Source organism: Phocoena phocoena, chromosome 17, assembly GCF_963924675.1.
Source record: "Phocoena phocoena chromosome 17, mPhoPho1.1, whole genome shotgun sequence".
Lineage (NCBI taxonomy): Eukaryota > Metazoa > Chordata > Mammalia > Artiodactyla > Phocoenidae > Phocoena > Phocoena phocoena.
Genome location: NC_089235.1, coordinates 12,552,910 through 12,567,089, shown reverse-complemented (window position 1 = coordinate 12,567,089; position 14,180 = coordinate 12,552,910). Strand labels below are relative to the sequence as shown.

At 34.0% G+C, this 14,180-nt stretch overlaps 1 protein-coding gene across 2 annotated transcripts in view; it reads left to right on the top strand.

The window, feature by feature from the left end:
* The window catches only part of MYBL1 (MYB proto-oncogene like 1), a 31,252-nt gene that overhangs the window by 11,349 nt on the left and 5,723 nt on the right, over nt 1-14,180 (top strand). For both annotated transcript variants that reach the window (XM_065895028.1, XM_065895029.1), the window contains exons 5-12: nt 585-805; nt 2,837-3,008; nt 5,414-5,488; nt 6,097-6,201; nt 9,342-9,572; nt 10,953-11,321; nt 13,486-13,628; nt 14,055-14,169. In XM_065895028.1, the coding sequence (XP_065751100.1) occupies nt 585-805; nt 2,837-3,008; nt 5,414-5,488; nt 6,097-6,201; nt 9,342-9,572; nt 10,953-11,321; nt 13,486-13,628; nt 14,055-14,169 (1,431 nt within the window). The remainder of the gene's footprint in view (nt 1-584; nt 806-2,836; nt 3,009-5,413; nt 5,489-6,096; nt 6,202-9,341; nt 9,573-10,952; nt 11,322-13,485; nt 13,629-14,054; nt 14,170-14,180) is intronic.

Here is a 14,180-nt window from a genome sequence, read left to right as displayed (position 1 = left end):
TTAGGCTTTCAGCTGAAGCTTTAAAAAAAAAAAAAAAAGTAAGAGTAGAAAATGCTTAAGTCTCAACGTTTTTACTGTTATTTCATATTAATGTATGAAACAATTTAACTTACAAGTCACTTTAATTAGCAACTTGTATTTTAGATAAGTTTGGAATCAATTTTTGATTGCAAAAAAAGATGGCAAATGCTGAAGGAATAGTTACTAGTAAAATTGTTTTTTTTTAAGTTGTAGTTGTGGTTTGGATTTAATGCACTAAAAATGGCATTCTTGAGTTATGTTTTAAAATTCTGTGAAGGTAGTGCTTTTTTAAAATTGAGATATAATTATGTATTAGTTTCAGATGTACAAAATAATGTATATATTGCAAAATGATCACAAGTCAAGTTAATATCTATCCCCATATGTAGTAAAAAATTTTTTTTTTCTTGTGATGAGAACTTTTAAGATCTACTCTCTCAGCAGCTTTCAAATATGCAATACAATATTACTAGCTGTAGCCACTATACTCTACATTTTACCCCCATGACTTATTTATTTTAAAAATGGTAATGCTTTTTTAAGCTTTGCTTTCTGTTTCTTAGGTTATTGAATTAGTTCAGAAATATGGGCCAAAAAGATGGTCTTTAATTGCAAAACATTTAAAAGGAAGAATAGGCAAGCAGTGTAGAGAAAGATGGCATAATCATCTGAATCCTGAGGTAAAGAAATCTTCCTGGACAGAAGAGGAGGACAGGATTATCTATGAAGCACATAAGCGGTTGGGAAATCGTTGGGCGGAAATTGCCAAACTACTTCCTGGAAGGTACTTATATAAATGTATATACATTTTTCATTTTTACTTAAACTTGATCTTTATTATGTTACTATTAAATATGTTTATAAGTACCCCATGACTTTTATTTATAATTAAAATTTAGACTGCAGAATACAAGCAACCCTTTGCGTTATTTGTAATATCAGTATATTTTGTGGTAAGGGATATAATTAGTTTTTTAATGAAATATTTTATAGCGGTAATTTGTGCAACAAAATGATGGACCTTTAGATTATGTGAACGTTTAATGCACTCCCAAAATTGTGTTTACACATCAGTGCCATTTAAGCAACCTTCTTTGTACAAACTAATTTGGAGTGGAATCTGAGTTGAAGAGATTTCTTTCGTATTGGATTCTGTGTATAAGACCAGAGAATAACAAATACACTGGCTAAAAAAACTGTTACGAAAGTACATTAGAGAAAATTCAATTCTTAATTAATTATGGTATCATTCAGATCATGAGTAGTGTGTATATATCCATGTGGCTAAAATATAGCACTTCCCTCAGGGGCACTGATGTGCTAAGTACACTATACATGGCACTGGTTCAAATGTTTCCTAGCTGTCTGTAGTACAGTAGACCAACAATCTTGGGAAAATCCATACCTCACTCGGAAGATACGCACTTGTTTTTTATTGCTGTAATCTCTGTATAGTCTTTAATAGTTTATAAAATACTTTTTACATATATTCTTTTTTTTCTTTTTTTTTTAGAGAAAGAAAACACTTTTACTGTTGAATAAACATTAAATCAGAATGTGATGCCCATCATAGGCAATCTGATAAGAGATTGCAAAAAACCGGAGAGAAATCCCACCTTTCACCCACGTAGCCTAGCAGATACCACCCATTACATACAGGTTCTCAAGATAAACAATAACTAGTCCTTAAGTCAGAAGACTTGACAGCACCATTTTATTTCACATAGTTCATCCTGTCGTACACTTACCTAGCAATTGGAGTAGCCATCTGTGTTAGTTACTTGGCTTTATATAAAGGAAAAACAAACTTCTCATATCTTTTTTAGAAAGTAGTTTTACAACTTGGAGCCAGGTCAGCTAAAGTTGTGCTCCTACCCTCCTGCTGAAACTTGGAGATAGCGTGTTGTATTCTATATATTCTTAATTAATCTTCATATACTTGTGAAATATGTAGAGCAAACATTGCTGTCTTTGTTTTATAGATAAGGAAATTGAAGCATAGTGTTAAGTTTTTTTATCCAAGTTACTGAACCTGGTCTAGGAACTTCTGATGTTTTCAGTCTTTGATACATCTTTTTACTGTCCGTAGAACCTAGCTTAGTGCTTAGCATAAAGTAGATTCTCAGTAAATGTTTATGTATTTTTAAAAATTTATACTACAAGTAGCTGTAGGTTGAAGACTTCCATTTTTACAAGGGGAACTTAGGTAAAAGGGGAGCCAATGAACTCTTTGTTTCGTAGGTATTTTGTTGTAAGAAGTGAAAAAGAATACTGGGATTCTGTATTTTGTGGTTTGCATTTTATGACCATGTTTGATCTTGGCTTTGGGGCTTTTGCCCTCACTATGCCCTTTGCCTGGAATGCTTTTTTTTTTTTTCTGTTCTTGTATAGCTGGTTCATTCTTGTCATTCAGATCTTAGCTTCACTGTAACCTCACAGAGGACTTCCTGGACCACCTAATCAAAAAAGTACTATAGTTACTCACTTTTCTTATCCTACTTTAAATGATCTGCATTGCACTATTTTTCTTATTATTTATTTTTTTGTTTTTCTCTTCTTTCCTCCTTCCCTGCCCCCATGCTTCCAGTGAGAATGTAAAGCCCCATGAGAGCTGGGACTTTCTTTATCTTATTCACTGCTGTATCTCCAGTGTTTAGAGCTTTATCTGACATAGAGACATACAGTTTATTTTTTGAATTAAAAAAAGTGTCTAATTTCACCAGTTGTAAAAATTTGTTTTAAGTACTTCGTATACTTTATACAGTGTTAACATTTATGGAATCCTCTTTTTCTTTTTAAATATATACTTTCTTAGGACTGATAACTCTATCAAAAATCATTGGAATTCTACCATGCGGAGAAAAGTGGAGCAGGAAGGCTACTTACAAGATGGAATAAAATCAGAACGATCTTCATCTAAACTTCACAAACCTTGTGCGACTATGGACCATTTGCAAACCCAGAATCAGTTTTACATACCTGTTCAGGCACATATTTTTAATACCTTTATTATTTAAAAAATATCTTTAGTTGCTATATTTCTTTAGTTTCTTTAGGGAAGGTGTTTAGTTTCTTAATAAGACAAAAACAACATATATTAAGAGGAATAGACATTTAAATTTCCAAACTGAAGAAATAGGCCATGACTAGCTTTTAAACCATTAGTGGAAGTTTATCTCTACTTGTTTTGATTGATAAATATTTTGAGAGCAAACTCATTAAAATATTTCCTTTTATATATAATTTTTACATTATCTAGTTAAGAAGCTTAGTATGTACATTTCCTAATACTATCATTCTTTGAATCTTCATGATTCAAAGCTAATGATCATTTGTGCTTTAATAGTGATTGTAGTTTACTTTTTAAAAAAATTTTGTGTAATTGTAGTATTGCTTACCTCTAAGAGGTAAGTGTATATAAAATGGTTTAGAGGAGAAGATAGTCAAAAATCATTCAAGCCATCATTTTGGAGTGTGCGGTAAATAATTGGTTCTTTGATGGCATTCAACTTTGCTTTTCCCTCATCACTCAGCTGACTGAGTGACTTCAGCCTTTGTTTAGACAGGTTCATTGGAGATGACCCACGTTCATCATAGGGCAAGCTCTGTTTTCCTTACAATGCATTTTCCTACCTGCAAGAAATTAGGAGTTTTCATAAGATTTGTTTTACGTTTTCCTGTCTATTTGTCTGTCGTGCCATTTTTCATGTTGAGCAGTTCTTGGTTCTTGTCACATAAAATGTGACAAGATAAAGTATCTACCAAAAGATAAAAATTGGCTAATTGTTAACAATCTGTGCTTAGTATGCCACAGATTTGATTTTATTCCACTAAGTGGACATTATTTTTTTAGCCATAATTTCAAAAGAATCACTTAAAAAAGGTAGTGAGATCTTAATTTACAAATAGGGAAACACGTAAAGACAGTACAGTTATCTGCTGATACTCAGTACCTTAAGGTTTTTATGGTCTGTTTCTTTACATTTTTCTTTAGAGTCCTAGATTTCAGCAGCATAAGCTGAAACATTCTGCTTCTATCTTAGAAAGGTTATCATATAAATGTATTTTTTTAACTCATAGGAAGATAATTTTTTTTATTATTTGGGGCCAATGGAGTGTTTAACACTCAATCAAAATATATTGGAAAGTAAGGATATTTCTTGTACTTTAAGAATTATTTACCTTACTTTTAATAATTCTTGACAGGTTTGTGTATTCATAGTTCAATTCATTTAAACTGCTAAAAAGATAATTCTAATTTTGACTTGAAAGAAGAAAATGCATTGGTTTGAAATCCTGTCACAGATTAAAATGAAAAGTTTGAGAAAGATAAGTTTCTAATTCATTGGAAGCTGAGCAATAACTGATACTAATGAAGTGTTGTGAAAATTAAGTTCCATGTTAGAAGTTATATATAATGTTTCTGCATTATGTAGTCCATTATGGAAAATAGACAATTTCATATTTATATGTATTAGATTTTAAGGTTTTAAAAAACACTTCTCATATTTCTCCCTACCACTGCTCACTAAGTTTGCATGCAACTTCAGAAATTTTATTACAGATGCTTTAGAAAAGAAACAGAATAATTCTTAGTCTATTTTCAGAGTATTAAAAAGTACATGAGTGATTCTGATTGTTTTTCTGAGACAAGTAATAGAAGCAGCCTCTGTTTTCATATCTTTCTGTACAGAGATTGGCATGGGGTGGTGGTAGAAGTAGGAGTTAAGAATATTGAAGACTTGCTTTAGGCTCTCACTTGGAGAATGCTTCATATGGACCAGCCCCTTCCTTTGAAGGATAGGAACACAATTACTTTGTCTTCTGCAGGAGGCAGAGCAATACTTTAATAGCAGATTTTAAAAAATACTTGGTGGGGCTTCCCTGGTGGCGCAGTGGTTGAGAGTCCGCCTGCCGATGCAGGGGACGCGGGTTCGTGCCCCAGTCCGGGAAGATCCCACATGCCGCGGAGCGGCTGGGCCCGTGAGCCATGGCCGCTGGGCCTGCGTGTCCGGAGCCTGTGCTCCACAACGGGAGAGGCCACAACAGTGAGAGGCCCACATACCGCAAAAAAAAAAAAAAAAAAAGAAAAAAAAAATACTTGGTGGATATTGTAGATAATAGATAGACTGACTGGGTGATAAATCTAGCCCAGATAATTCTTATATTTCATTCAGGAGAAAATAGGTGTTTGCTGAGTTATGACTTTTAATCAGTAGGTCCTAAGATTAAAGATGTAGTTATTAAGGAACTATTAATATGTGTAAATATTCAAAGTTAACAGAGATACTTAGTTTTTCATGTTGATTTTCAGTTTTTGTGCTTTGTCTCAGATTTTTAAAAATTTCCAGAGCATTATATGTATGATGTTAATGTTCTAATTACTTTTTAGATCCCGGGCTATCAGTATGTGTCACCTGGAGGCAATTGTGTAGAACATGTTCAGCCTTCTTCTGCCTTTATTCAGGTAACTTTTTATTTATAAAAAGCAAAAAACCAAAACAAACCCAAAGGAAGCACTTTCAAACATTTTCAGATCTAATAGTGCCTGTTTCCTCATCTTTAAAATTAGGGCAAAAATAGTACTATCTGGTCTATTTACTTTGAGTATTATAACATTAAAGGAGAAAGTTTGTGTGTTTGAGAAATATAAACTGTACAAATGAAAAGTAGTTCACAACAAGAGTAAGGTGGTTCTTTCATTCTTCCAACTTAGAGCATTCAGATTATGAATGGACATATTTTTGCTAAATTGGATAGAATATATTAAGATTCAATAAATTAAAACAGACTCCACACATAAGTTTTTCAGTTGATACAGATGATATAATGTAAGGTTTTTCATGCATTTAAATTTCCCACATTCTTTCTGTTAAATTGAAAATATTTACCAGCACCTCTTTAGATACCAGAAGGATTGTGATACTGAGTATTTGGGATTTAGTAGTATTAAGCTTTATTAGAGAAAATAGATTTTATGTTGCATAGAAGAAAATAAAAATTAGAACATTAATAATAATAATAAAGCAATTTTGTAAGTAGCCTGTTTTTTTTCTTTTATTTAACTTATTTTAGCAACCCTTTGTTGATGAAGACCCTGATAAGGAAAAAAAAATAAAGGAACTTGAGTTGCTTCTTATGTCAGCTGAGAATGAAGTTAGAAGAAAGCGAGTTCCATCAGTAAGAAATAAGACTAAGTGTTTAGATTTTATTGTTAGAATCTTTTATATGCTTTATATGCTCTTATAGTTTTAATCAGGACTGACTTTCATATGCCAGCAAGTGGAAAAAGCATATTCAGTGTGACTTCAGATTTTAATATGGACTAAAAATAGTTTTTCTAATTTGCAACTTTGAAGTTGCCTGTTTTTGATATGCATCTCTTTGAACATATTTTACAGTGTTCTGTATTAAGATGCTTCTTGAGTCATAAATATCAAACAGACTTAAGGTATAACCTTCAATATGTATATCTGTGAAAATGTCGTGTGGTTCAGATTAGGCTTTGGTTTTACTTTGGACATTCCATGTGATAATGGCCTTAATAGAAAAAAAAAGCTTAAAAAACAAGGAATTTAATAGATGTGTACAGATTTATGTGCTTCAGAATTATTTTTATTCTCTCTTTGAAAATGTTTTCCTGTTTACTATATTTAGAACACAAATTCAGTAAATTGGAAAAAGTTATAATGTTAAAAATATGGGAAAAGGAAACATTTAGATTTTATGCTCTCTAAATAAATTTTTCTATGGATGTTGGGTTTTGGTTATCAGGTATGAAAAGTATTGTCTGAGATTTGGTTGATAAGAACAACTAGGAGTATTAAATCAGGATAAATGGTAATGATTCTAGCTAAGTTAAACAGGCTATGCTAGATGGATTAAAAGGAAAAAAAAAGTTTATATTTAAATGACAATTTAAAAAGTTTAATACCCTGGGCCTTCTTACGTTTAGGAAAGTGTTTTTCTTGGTTTGGGGCTGAATGAGGGGACAATATATTTAGAGTGACTAATACAAAATTACTAAATAGAATAACCTGAGGACTTGAAATAGTATTATGAGGCAACTGGCGATGTCTTTGTACCATTTCAGAGAGTATTAATAAAAATGACATTTGTTAATTGTAGTAGATGAGATATACACCATGAGAAAAGTAATTTTTGCTTTGAAACTGCAAAAACCGTGGGCAAATAGGGAGACCTGAAGTGTACTTATTTTAAAGTTAATTTCAGTTTTATTAAGAAGCTGCAAATAAATAATCGTTCACATTTGTAGGTTATGTTTAAGCACATTTAAAATTTTTTGATAATAGTCTATCATTTTTACTATAACAGGACAATATAATTAGCTAAAAGAATTGCCATTTGCATTAAAAAAGAAAGTTATTAATTTTTTTCATAGTTTCTGTCTAAAATCCACCCTCATAAAGATCTGGTTGAATAGGGAGATTGGAGGTTCTAGAGGGAAATTGCTGCACCCAGTATAATAGACTCCATATGCATATAAAGTATTCATTCTAGACAATTATGTGATGATAATGATTGCCACTTTACTGAGTATTCATTACGTTCCACTGTTGTAGATGTGTTATATGTATTCCTGGTGATCCTTATATTAACCCTGCAAATTAGGTGGTTGGTTGCAAGGGATTCAGAATCGGGCCAGTGGGCCTAGTAAACCTCCCTCTTTGAACCTTTTTCCTGCCCACAAACTTAGCTGAAATGTGTATGTTTGGAAGTTATCTCCAGAAAGTGATTGTAAACTCGGAAGGTGGCTGTGCTAGTGAAATAAGATTGCTTTAATTTCTTTTATTTATAGGAATCTTTAAAACAGGTGGAACCTGTTTTGCAACAATGTTGAAAATTTGTTTTTTCACCTTACTTAACTCGAAACTTAACATTTTGCTATTGTGAATATCTAGCATATTCTAGTAATTTTTTATTTAATAGTCATAGGTACTGTTTATGGAGTGCCTCCTATGGACTGAGCAGTGTGCTCTCTAAAATATGGTAACTGTTAGACACATTTAATTCGAAATTTAAAAATTCAGCTCCTCAGTTGCACTGGCCACATTGTTGTTGCTCGTGTGGGTGGCGCCCGTATTGAGCAGTTTCAGGTGCAGAACATTTTCATCACCTCACAGATTTTGTTGGACAGTGCTATACACTTTACATCCTGTTTCTTTCTGTTTTTTTCCTAGTTTTTTGGAAATATAATTAACATATAGCACCATATAAGTTTAAAGTATGCAGCATAATGATTTTACTTACATATTGTGAAATGATGACCACAATAAGTTTAATGAGCATCCATTGTCTCATAGAGGTGCCAGAAAAGAAAGAAAAAGGGAAAAAATGTTTTTTTCCTTGTAATGAGATCTCTTGGGATCTACTATTGTTAACAGTTCTCAAATTACATAATGTTTCTTGACCATGGCTCTTCAAGGTCTCTCTTCTTGTTTTTCATTATGAGACACTAGGAAACTAGGCTCAAAAGATAAGTAAATTGGCCAGTGTACATCTCTAGAGAGATAAAGAAAAATGACACAGTCCCTGAATTCAAAGGACAGTGGGGACACAGATAAGAAACAGCATCCAGTGTGATATAATAAGTAACACAGTTTTATGGGAGTTCATAGAAGATTGAGATTTCGGTAGTCAGAAGGGTTCCTGGAAGAAATCCTATTTGAGCTCAGTCTTGAAAGACAGGCAGTGATTATGTATTAGCAAAAAGATGAACTAGGACATTATTATAAACAGAAACAGGTAGAAGTATATAATCAGATGGGGTACTTACCAATATTTGAACTGTATCTTAAATGAGGAATAGGAATTTTCCCTGGTCAGTAGGTTGAGCATTCCAGATGAAGGGAGCAGCAGTGTGTGCAAAGGCTGCTCCCTTTATCCAGGGTGAAAGCCCAAAACTTATCAGCGAATTGCAAGTACTGTACTATAGTTGGGTATTCACTATTCCCTGGGAGCAGGGGCTTGAGTTGGGAGATGAAGTTAGAAAGGTAGAGAAAAGACAGATTCTAGGAGTTTGGACCTTATGTTGTAGTATATATGGTACATTACTAGTTTTATCTCACCATGACTTTATAGATTTAAGAAAAATTTAGTTAGAAAAAAATATAGTCAAGATGAGGTTTAATTTAAAAAGTTTTTATATCAGTTTTGAGGAAAGATGGTATATTTGCTACTATATTTTTAGCTGAAATGTTGTGAAGTATGTTGGTCTAGAAAAAATTTTTACTTAAAATCCAAATTTTTGCTTAGATTGGGAATGACAAATAATGTTCAAATTTCTTTTGTACTTTTAGCAACCTGGAAGCTTTTCTAGCTGGTCTGGTAGTTTCCTCATGGATGATAGCATGTCTAATACTCTAAGCCTTGAGGAGCACACTAGTGAGTTTTACGGTCTGGATGAAAATCAGGCTGTGTCTGCTCAGCAGAACTCACCCACAAAGTTCCTGGCCGTGGAGGCAAACGCTGTGCTGTCCTCTCTACAGACCATCCCAGAATTTGCAGAGACTCTAGAACTTATTGAATCTGTAAGTTTGAAATGGTGAGATTATCAAAAGCTCAGTTTTAGTTATGTGGTTTCATTTTCAGAAACTCAGTTTAATGGACACTGACCAGTTTTATGTTACACATTACCTTGTCATGCTTAATTTTGTTCTGATATTTTGCAGTGGTTTCTGGCAAAAAATATATATATATATATATATATTTATGTATTTATTATACAAGTTGTATATTAGAGATAGCTGGAAAGTAGAGAACACTGTAGGAAGAAAATTAAAACCCCCATAAACCCAGAGTTAATAATTTGAGGTATTTCCTTGCAGGCTGTGTTATAGACATATAAAACACACATATATGTATACATTTTTAAACCCAAATATACACTAATGTATTATGTTTGTGAATTTTTTTCCCACATTATATCGTGAGCATGTCCCTGTTTTCTTAACTCATTTTTTTGTAAACATCCTTTCTTTTTTTTTTTTTTTTAAATTTTATTTATTTATTTTTGGCTGTGTTGGGTCTTCGTTTCTGTGCGAGGGCTTTCTCTAGTTGTGGCGAGTGGGGGCCCCTCTTCATCGCGGTGCGCGGGCCTCTCACTGTCATGGCCTCTCTTTGTTGCAGAGCACAAGCTCCAGACGCGCAGGCTCAGTAGTTGTGACTCACAGGCCTAGTTGCCCTGCGGCATGTGGGATCCTCCCAGACCAGGGCTCGAACCTGTGTCCCCTGCAATGGCAGGCAGATTCTCAACTGCTGCACCACCAGGGAAGCCCTCTTAACTCATTTTTAAACTTGAGTTTTAATGGCTTCATGGTATTCTGTCATATGAATGTAGCAAAATTTATTTATCCAACATACTATTATTTATTTATTTACACCATTTATGTGGTGTCCAGTTTTTCAGTATTACAAATTAAAGAACATACATAAAGCTTTATGCAAAATCATGATTATGTCCTTAGGTTAAATTGAATGTTTGGATCACGGTGTATGACCACTTTGAAGATATTCCATACATATTACCAAATGATTATGTAGATGTGGAATATAGTGTAAAGTTTTCTGATGTGGAATAGAATGTGAAGTTTTATGACGAACTGTACTCTCTTATAAAAATAACTTGAAATAATTTGTTATTTTCATTTAAAGTACTTTGACAGTAAGCTTCAGCTACTTAGAATTAGATGAAATATTACTTTGGAATATTCCAACTGGAGTTGTCGTAAAAGCATAATCTGTTCCTCTCGAATGGGCTTGCTTAAAAAAAAGATGAACCAAGGAAAACCTATTTCTACTGGTAAAAATGAGTAGTTAATTAACTCTGGAAATCATCATCCTATGTTCAAGACTAGATTTAACCAGGTTATAACAGTAATAACTTTAGTTAAGAATTTAATTTATTGCAGGATCCTGTAGCATGGAGTGATGTTACTAGCTTTGATCTTTCTGATGCTGCTGCTTCTCCTGTCAAGTCCACACCAGTTAAACTAATGCGAATTCAGCACAACGAAGGAGCCATGGAATGTCAATTTAACGTCAGTCTTGTACTTGAAGGGAAAAAAAACAGTTGTAACAGTGCAGACAGTGAGGCTGTTCCTTTAACATCCCCAAGTGTGGCTAAGTTTAGCACTCCACCAACCATCCTCAGAAAGAAGAGAAGAATGCGAGTGGGTCAGTCCCCAGGCAGCAACCCTGGTGATGGCTCATTCAGTGATGGTGGTAATACGGCACTAAAACACACACCGGTGAAAACACTACCATTTTCTCCTTCACAGGTAGTAGTGTCATTTTTATTTATGTTTCCAAATGTTGACGAGTTGGATTAAATTAGATCTTTAACATCCATACTAACAGTTCCTTGCTTTGATAACACATAAAAATGGATAATGTATTTAAATGTATACAGGAGAGTGCTGAGCTATGGTAAATCAGAAAAGTATCTCACAAAGTGTAGTAGTTGCATTTTATCTTACAATTTTTAGAGCGGACAGGGATGTTTTAGATATGTAGTTCTACATCTTTATAGAACTCATCAGGAAATAGGCCCAGAAAGATAAAATGATTAGCCCAAAGTTATCTAATGGCAGAGCTGAGACTGGGAGCCAGTTTCCTGACTGACTGTTCAAGAGATATCAGGTATATATTCATAGACAACTGCTCCCTATAAGAATTTCATGTGTCAGTAGGTTGTTTAGGGATGTCAGGAACTATCTGCTTTCTCCTGTAGTTATATCCCTGGGGAGCAGATATTTATATCAAGGCAAACTGTACCTTTTATTTTATAATACTATCTTTCTTAATGAACACCATGTTCCAGGCTGTGTGCTAAACATTTTTCTTATAGTATCTTAGTTAATGCTCTTTAAGAAAACCTTAGAGGTAGGTAAATGAAATTCAGAAGTTAGGCAATTTGTCCAAGGTCAGTTACTAAGAAAGAGATGAAGCTGGTGTTTGCTTAAAGTGTCTTGACAGAGGTTAAAAAGTCCAATAGGAGAAGAAGGAAGTTTAATGGCCAAATAAACTTGGAGGATGTTGGGATATTATTGGAGGTATGTTTTTGATGCTGGGAAGATGAGGATCTGGTAGTAAGTATACAGCCACTGTTTTCTCTGAAAATGGCACCCCCTCTGCTTCAGGGGATGCTATTTACATAGGCTACAATGCAGGTAGTGTGTCCACCCCCCACCCCAAGAGTTACAGAGTATCCCGAGGAAGGTGAACCAGGCTTGAGCAGACTAGCAATTTTCTATTTTTGGAGTTTTGTGTACCTGCAATTTTCATTGAGCAGTAAATTGTAAGGTGGAAAATGGCTGAGAAGGTGAGGCATGATTATAAAGATTGTATATCCCATGGCAAAGAACTTGGATTTTATCCTATGATTTATGGGCATCAGAAGTGATAGAGCTATTATAGAATTCATTCCAGTTATAAGCAACCTTAAAACGATTTCCATTTTTTTCTTAATTTATTTATTATTATTATTATTTTTTTTTGGCTGCGGCAGGTCTTAGTTGCAGCATGCGGGATCTTCACTGAGACATGCGGGATCTTCTTTCCTTGCAGCGTGCGGGCTTCTCTCTAGTTGTGATGTGCAGGCTCCAGAGCGCTTGGGCTCTGTAGTTTGCGGCATGCAGGCTCTCTAGTTGAGGCGCATGAGCTCAGTAGTTTTGGTGCCCGCGGCATGTGGGAACCTAGTTCCCCGACCAGGGATCGAACCCGTGTCCCCTGCATTGGAAGGCAGATTCTTTACCACTGGACCACCAGGAAAGTCCCTGGCAATTTCCACTTTTTCTTACCATTGCTTCTACTCTGTTGGCTACAGAAATAAAGTAGTATTTCACAATTGTATGGTAAGTTAAGATCCAATGAGTAAATTTGTCATTTGGAAAACAGGCTCTATGATACCGATTTTGGCTGCTCAGAGGTTCTGAGCTGTGTTCTAAATAGGCAAATTTGCCCGACAGCTGTACTTCTTCTTAGCAAAGCACTGTTATTATATTCTGAGTTCTAAATATTCTTATAGAAAGGAACACTTAAGATCATTTATTAATAAAATCATAAAACATTTTTTTCAGTTACACTGTTGTACAAAGCTTACATTTAACACAGCAGCTATTTATGGTTTCTATAGATTCCTATTTGATAAGATGCACTGTTTGGAAATTTTTTTATTGTGTTTTGTTACTTTTGAATATTTGTTAAGCGGCTATTTTTTGAATACCTGTTACATCTTAAACACTGTTCTGCGGAGGCAGTGATGAACAAAACAAAAATGCCTGCCCTCTTGGAGCTTAATTTTTATGGAGTGGAATGTAAATGTATTATTGATAATCCTTTCCTAAAAGGAATGGAGAAATAATTTGAAAATCTTATCAGTTTGATATTTGTGTAGGATTTTGACATTTTAGAAATTGTCTTTGAACTCTCTTCCTTTTTTAGTTTTTCAACACGTGTCCTGGAAATGAACAAATTAATATAGAAAATCCTTCATTCACATCAACCCCTATTTGTGGGCAGAAAGTTCTCATTACAACTCCTCTTCATAAGGAAACAACCCCCAAAGATCAAAAGGAAAATGTAGGGTAAGTACACATTAAATAATTGTGTTAGAGAAAATGGGAAGCACAATTTCAAGAGCAGATTAGCTTTTTGTCCATTTATACATATATCATGATCCCTGTCCATATGGAATTTAGAATAAAAAAAAATCATAACCTTATGTTTTATCCCTAGGAGACTGAAAACCAGCTAAATGTAGTATAAAACTTTGATCTTGAGCAAACAACATTTTTAGTACTTATTCCTGCATTAGTCTTTTTTCTATTTTAAGATGATTGATTGGAATAAGAATAGTTTAGGCAGGCACGCTTTAAAAGTCTTGGAATGTTTAAATAAAGCATGTGTATATACAGGAAAATTTAGTGTGTGCTTTTATTGTGGCTTTGCCTTCCTTAACTCATATGAAATCAAATTTTGACTGTAATACAAATATCTAAATGATTGGATAGGTTTAGAACACCTACTATTAGAAGATCTATATTGGGTACCACACCAAGAACTCCCACTCCTTTTAAGAATGCGCTTGCTGCTCAGGAGAAAAAATATGGACCTCTTAAAACTGTGGTATGTATACT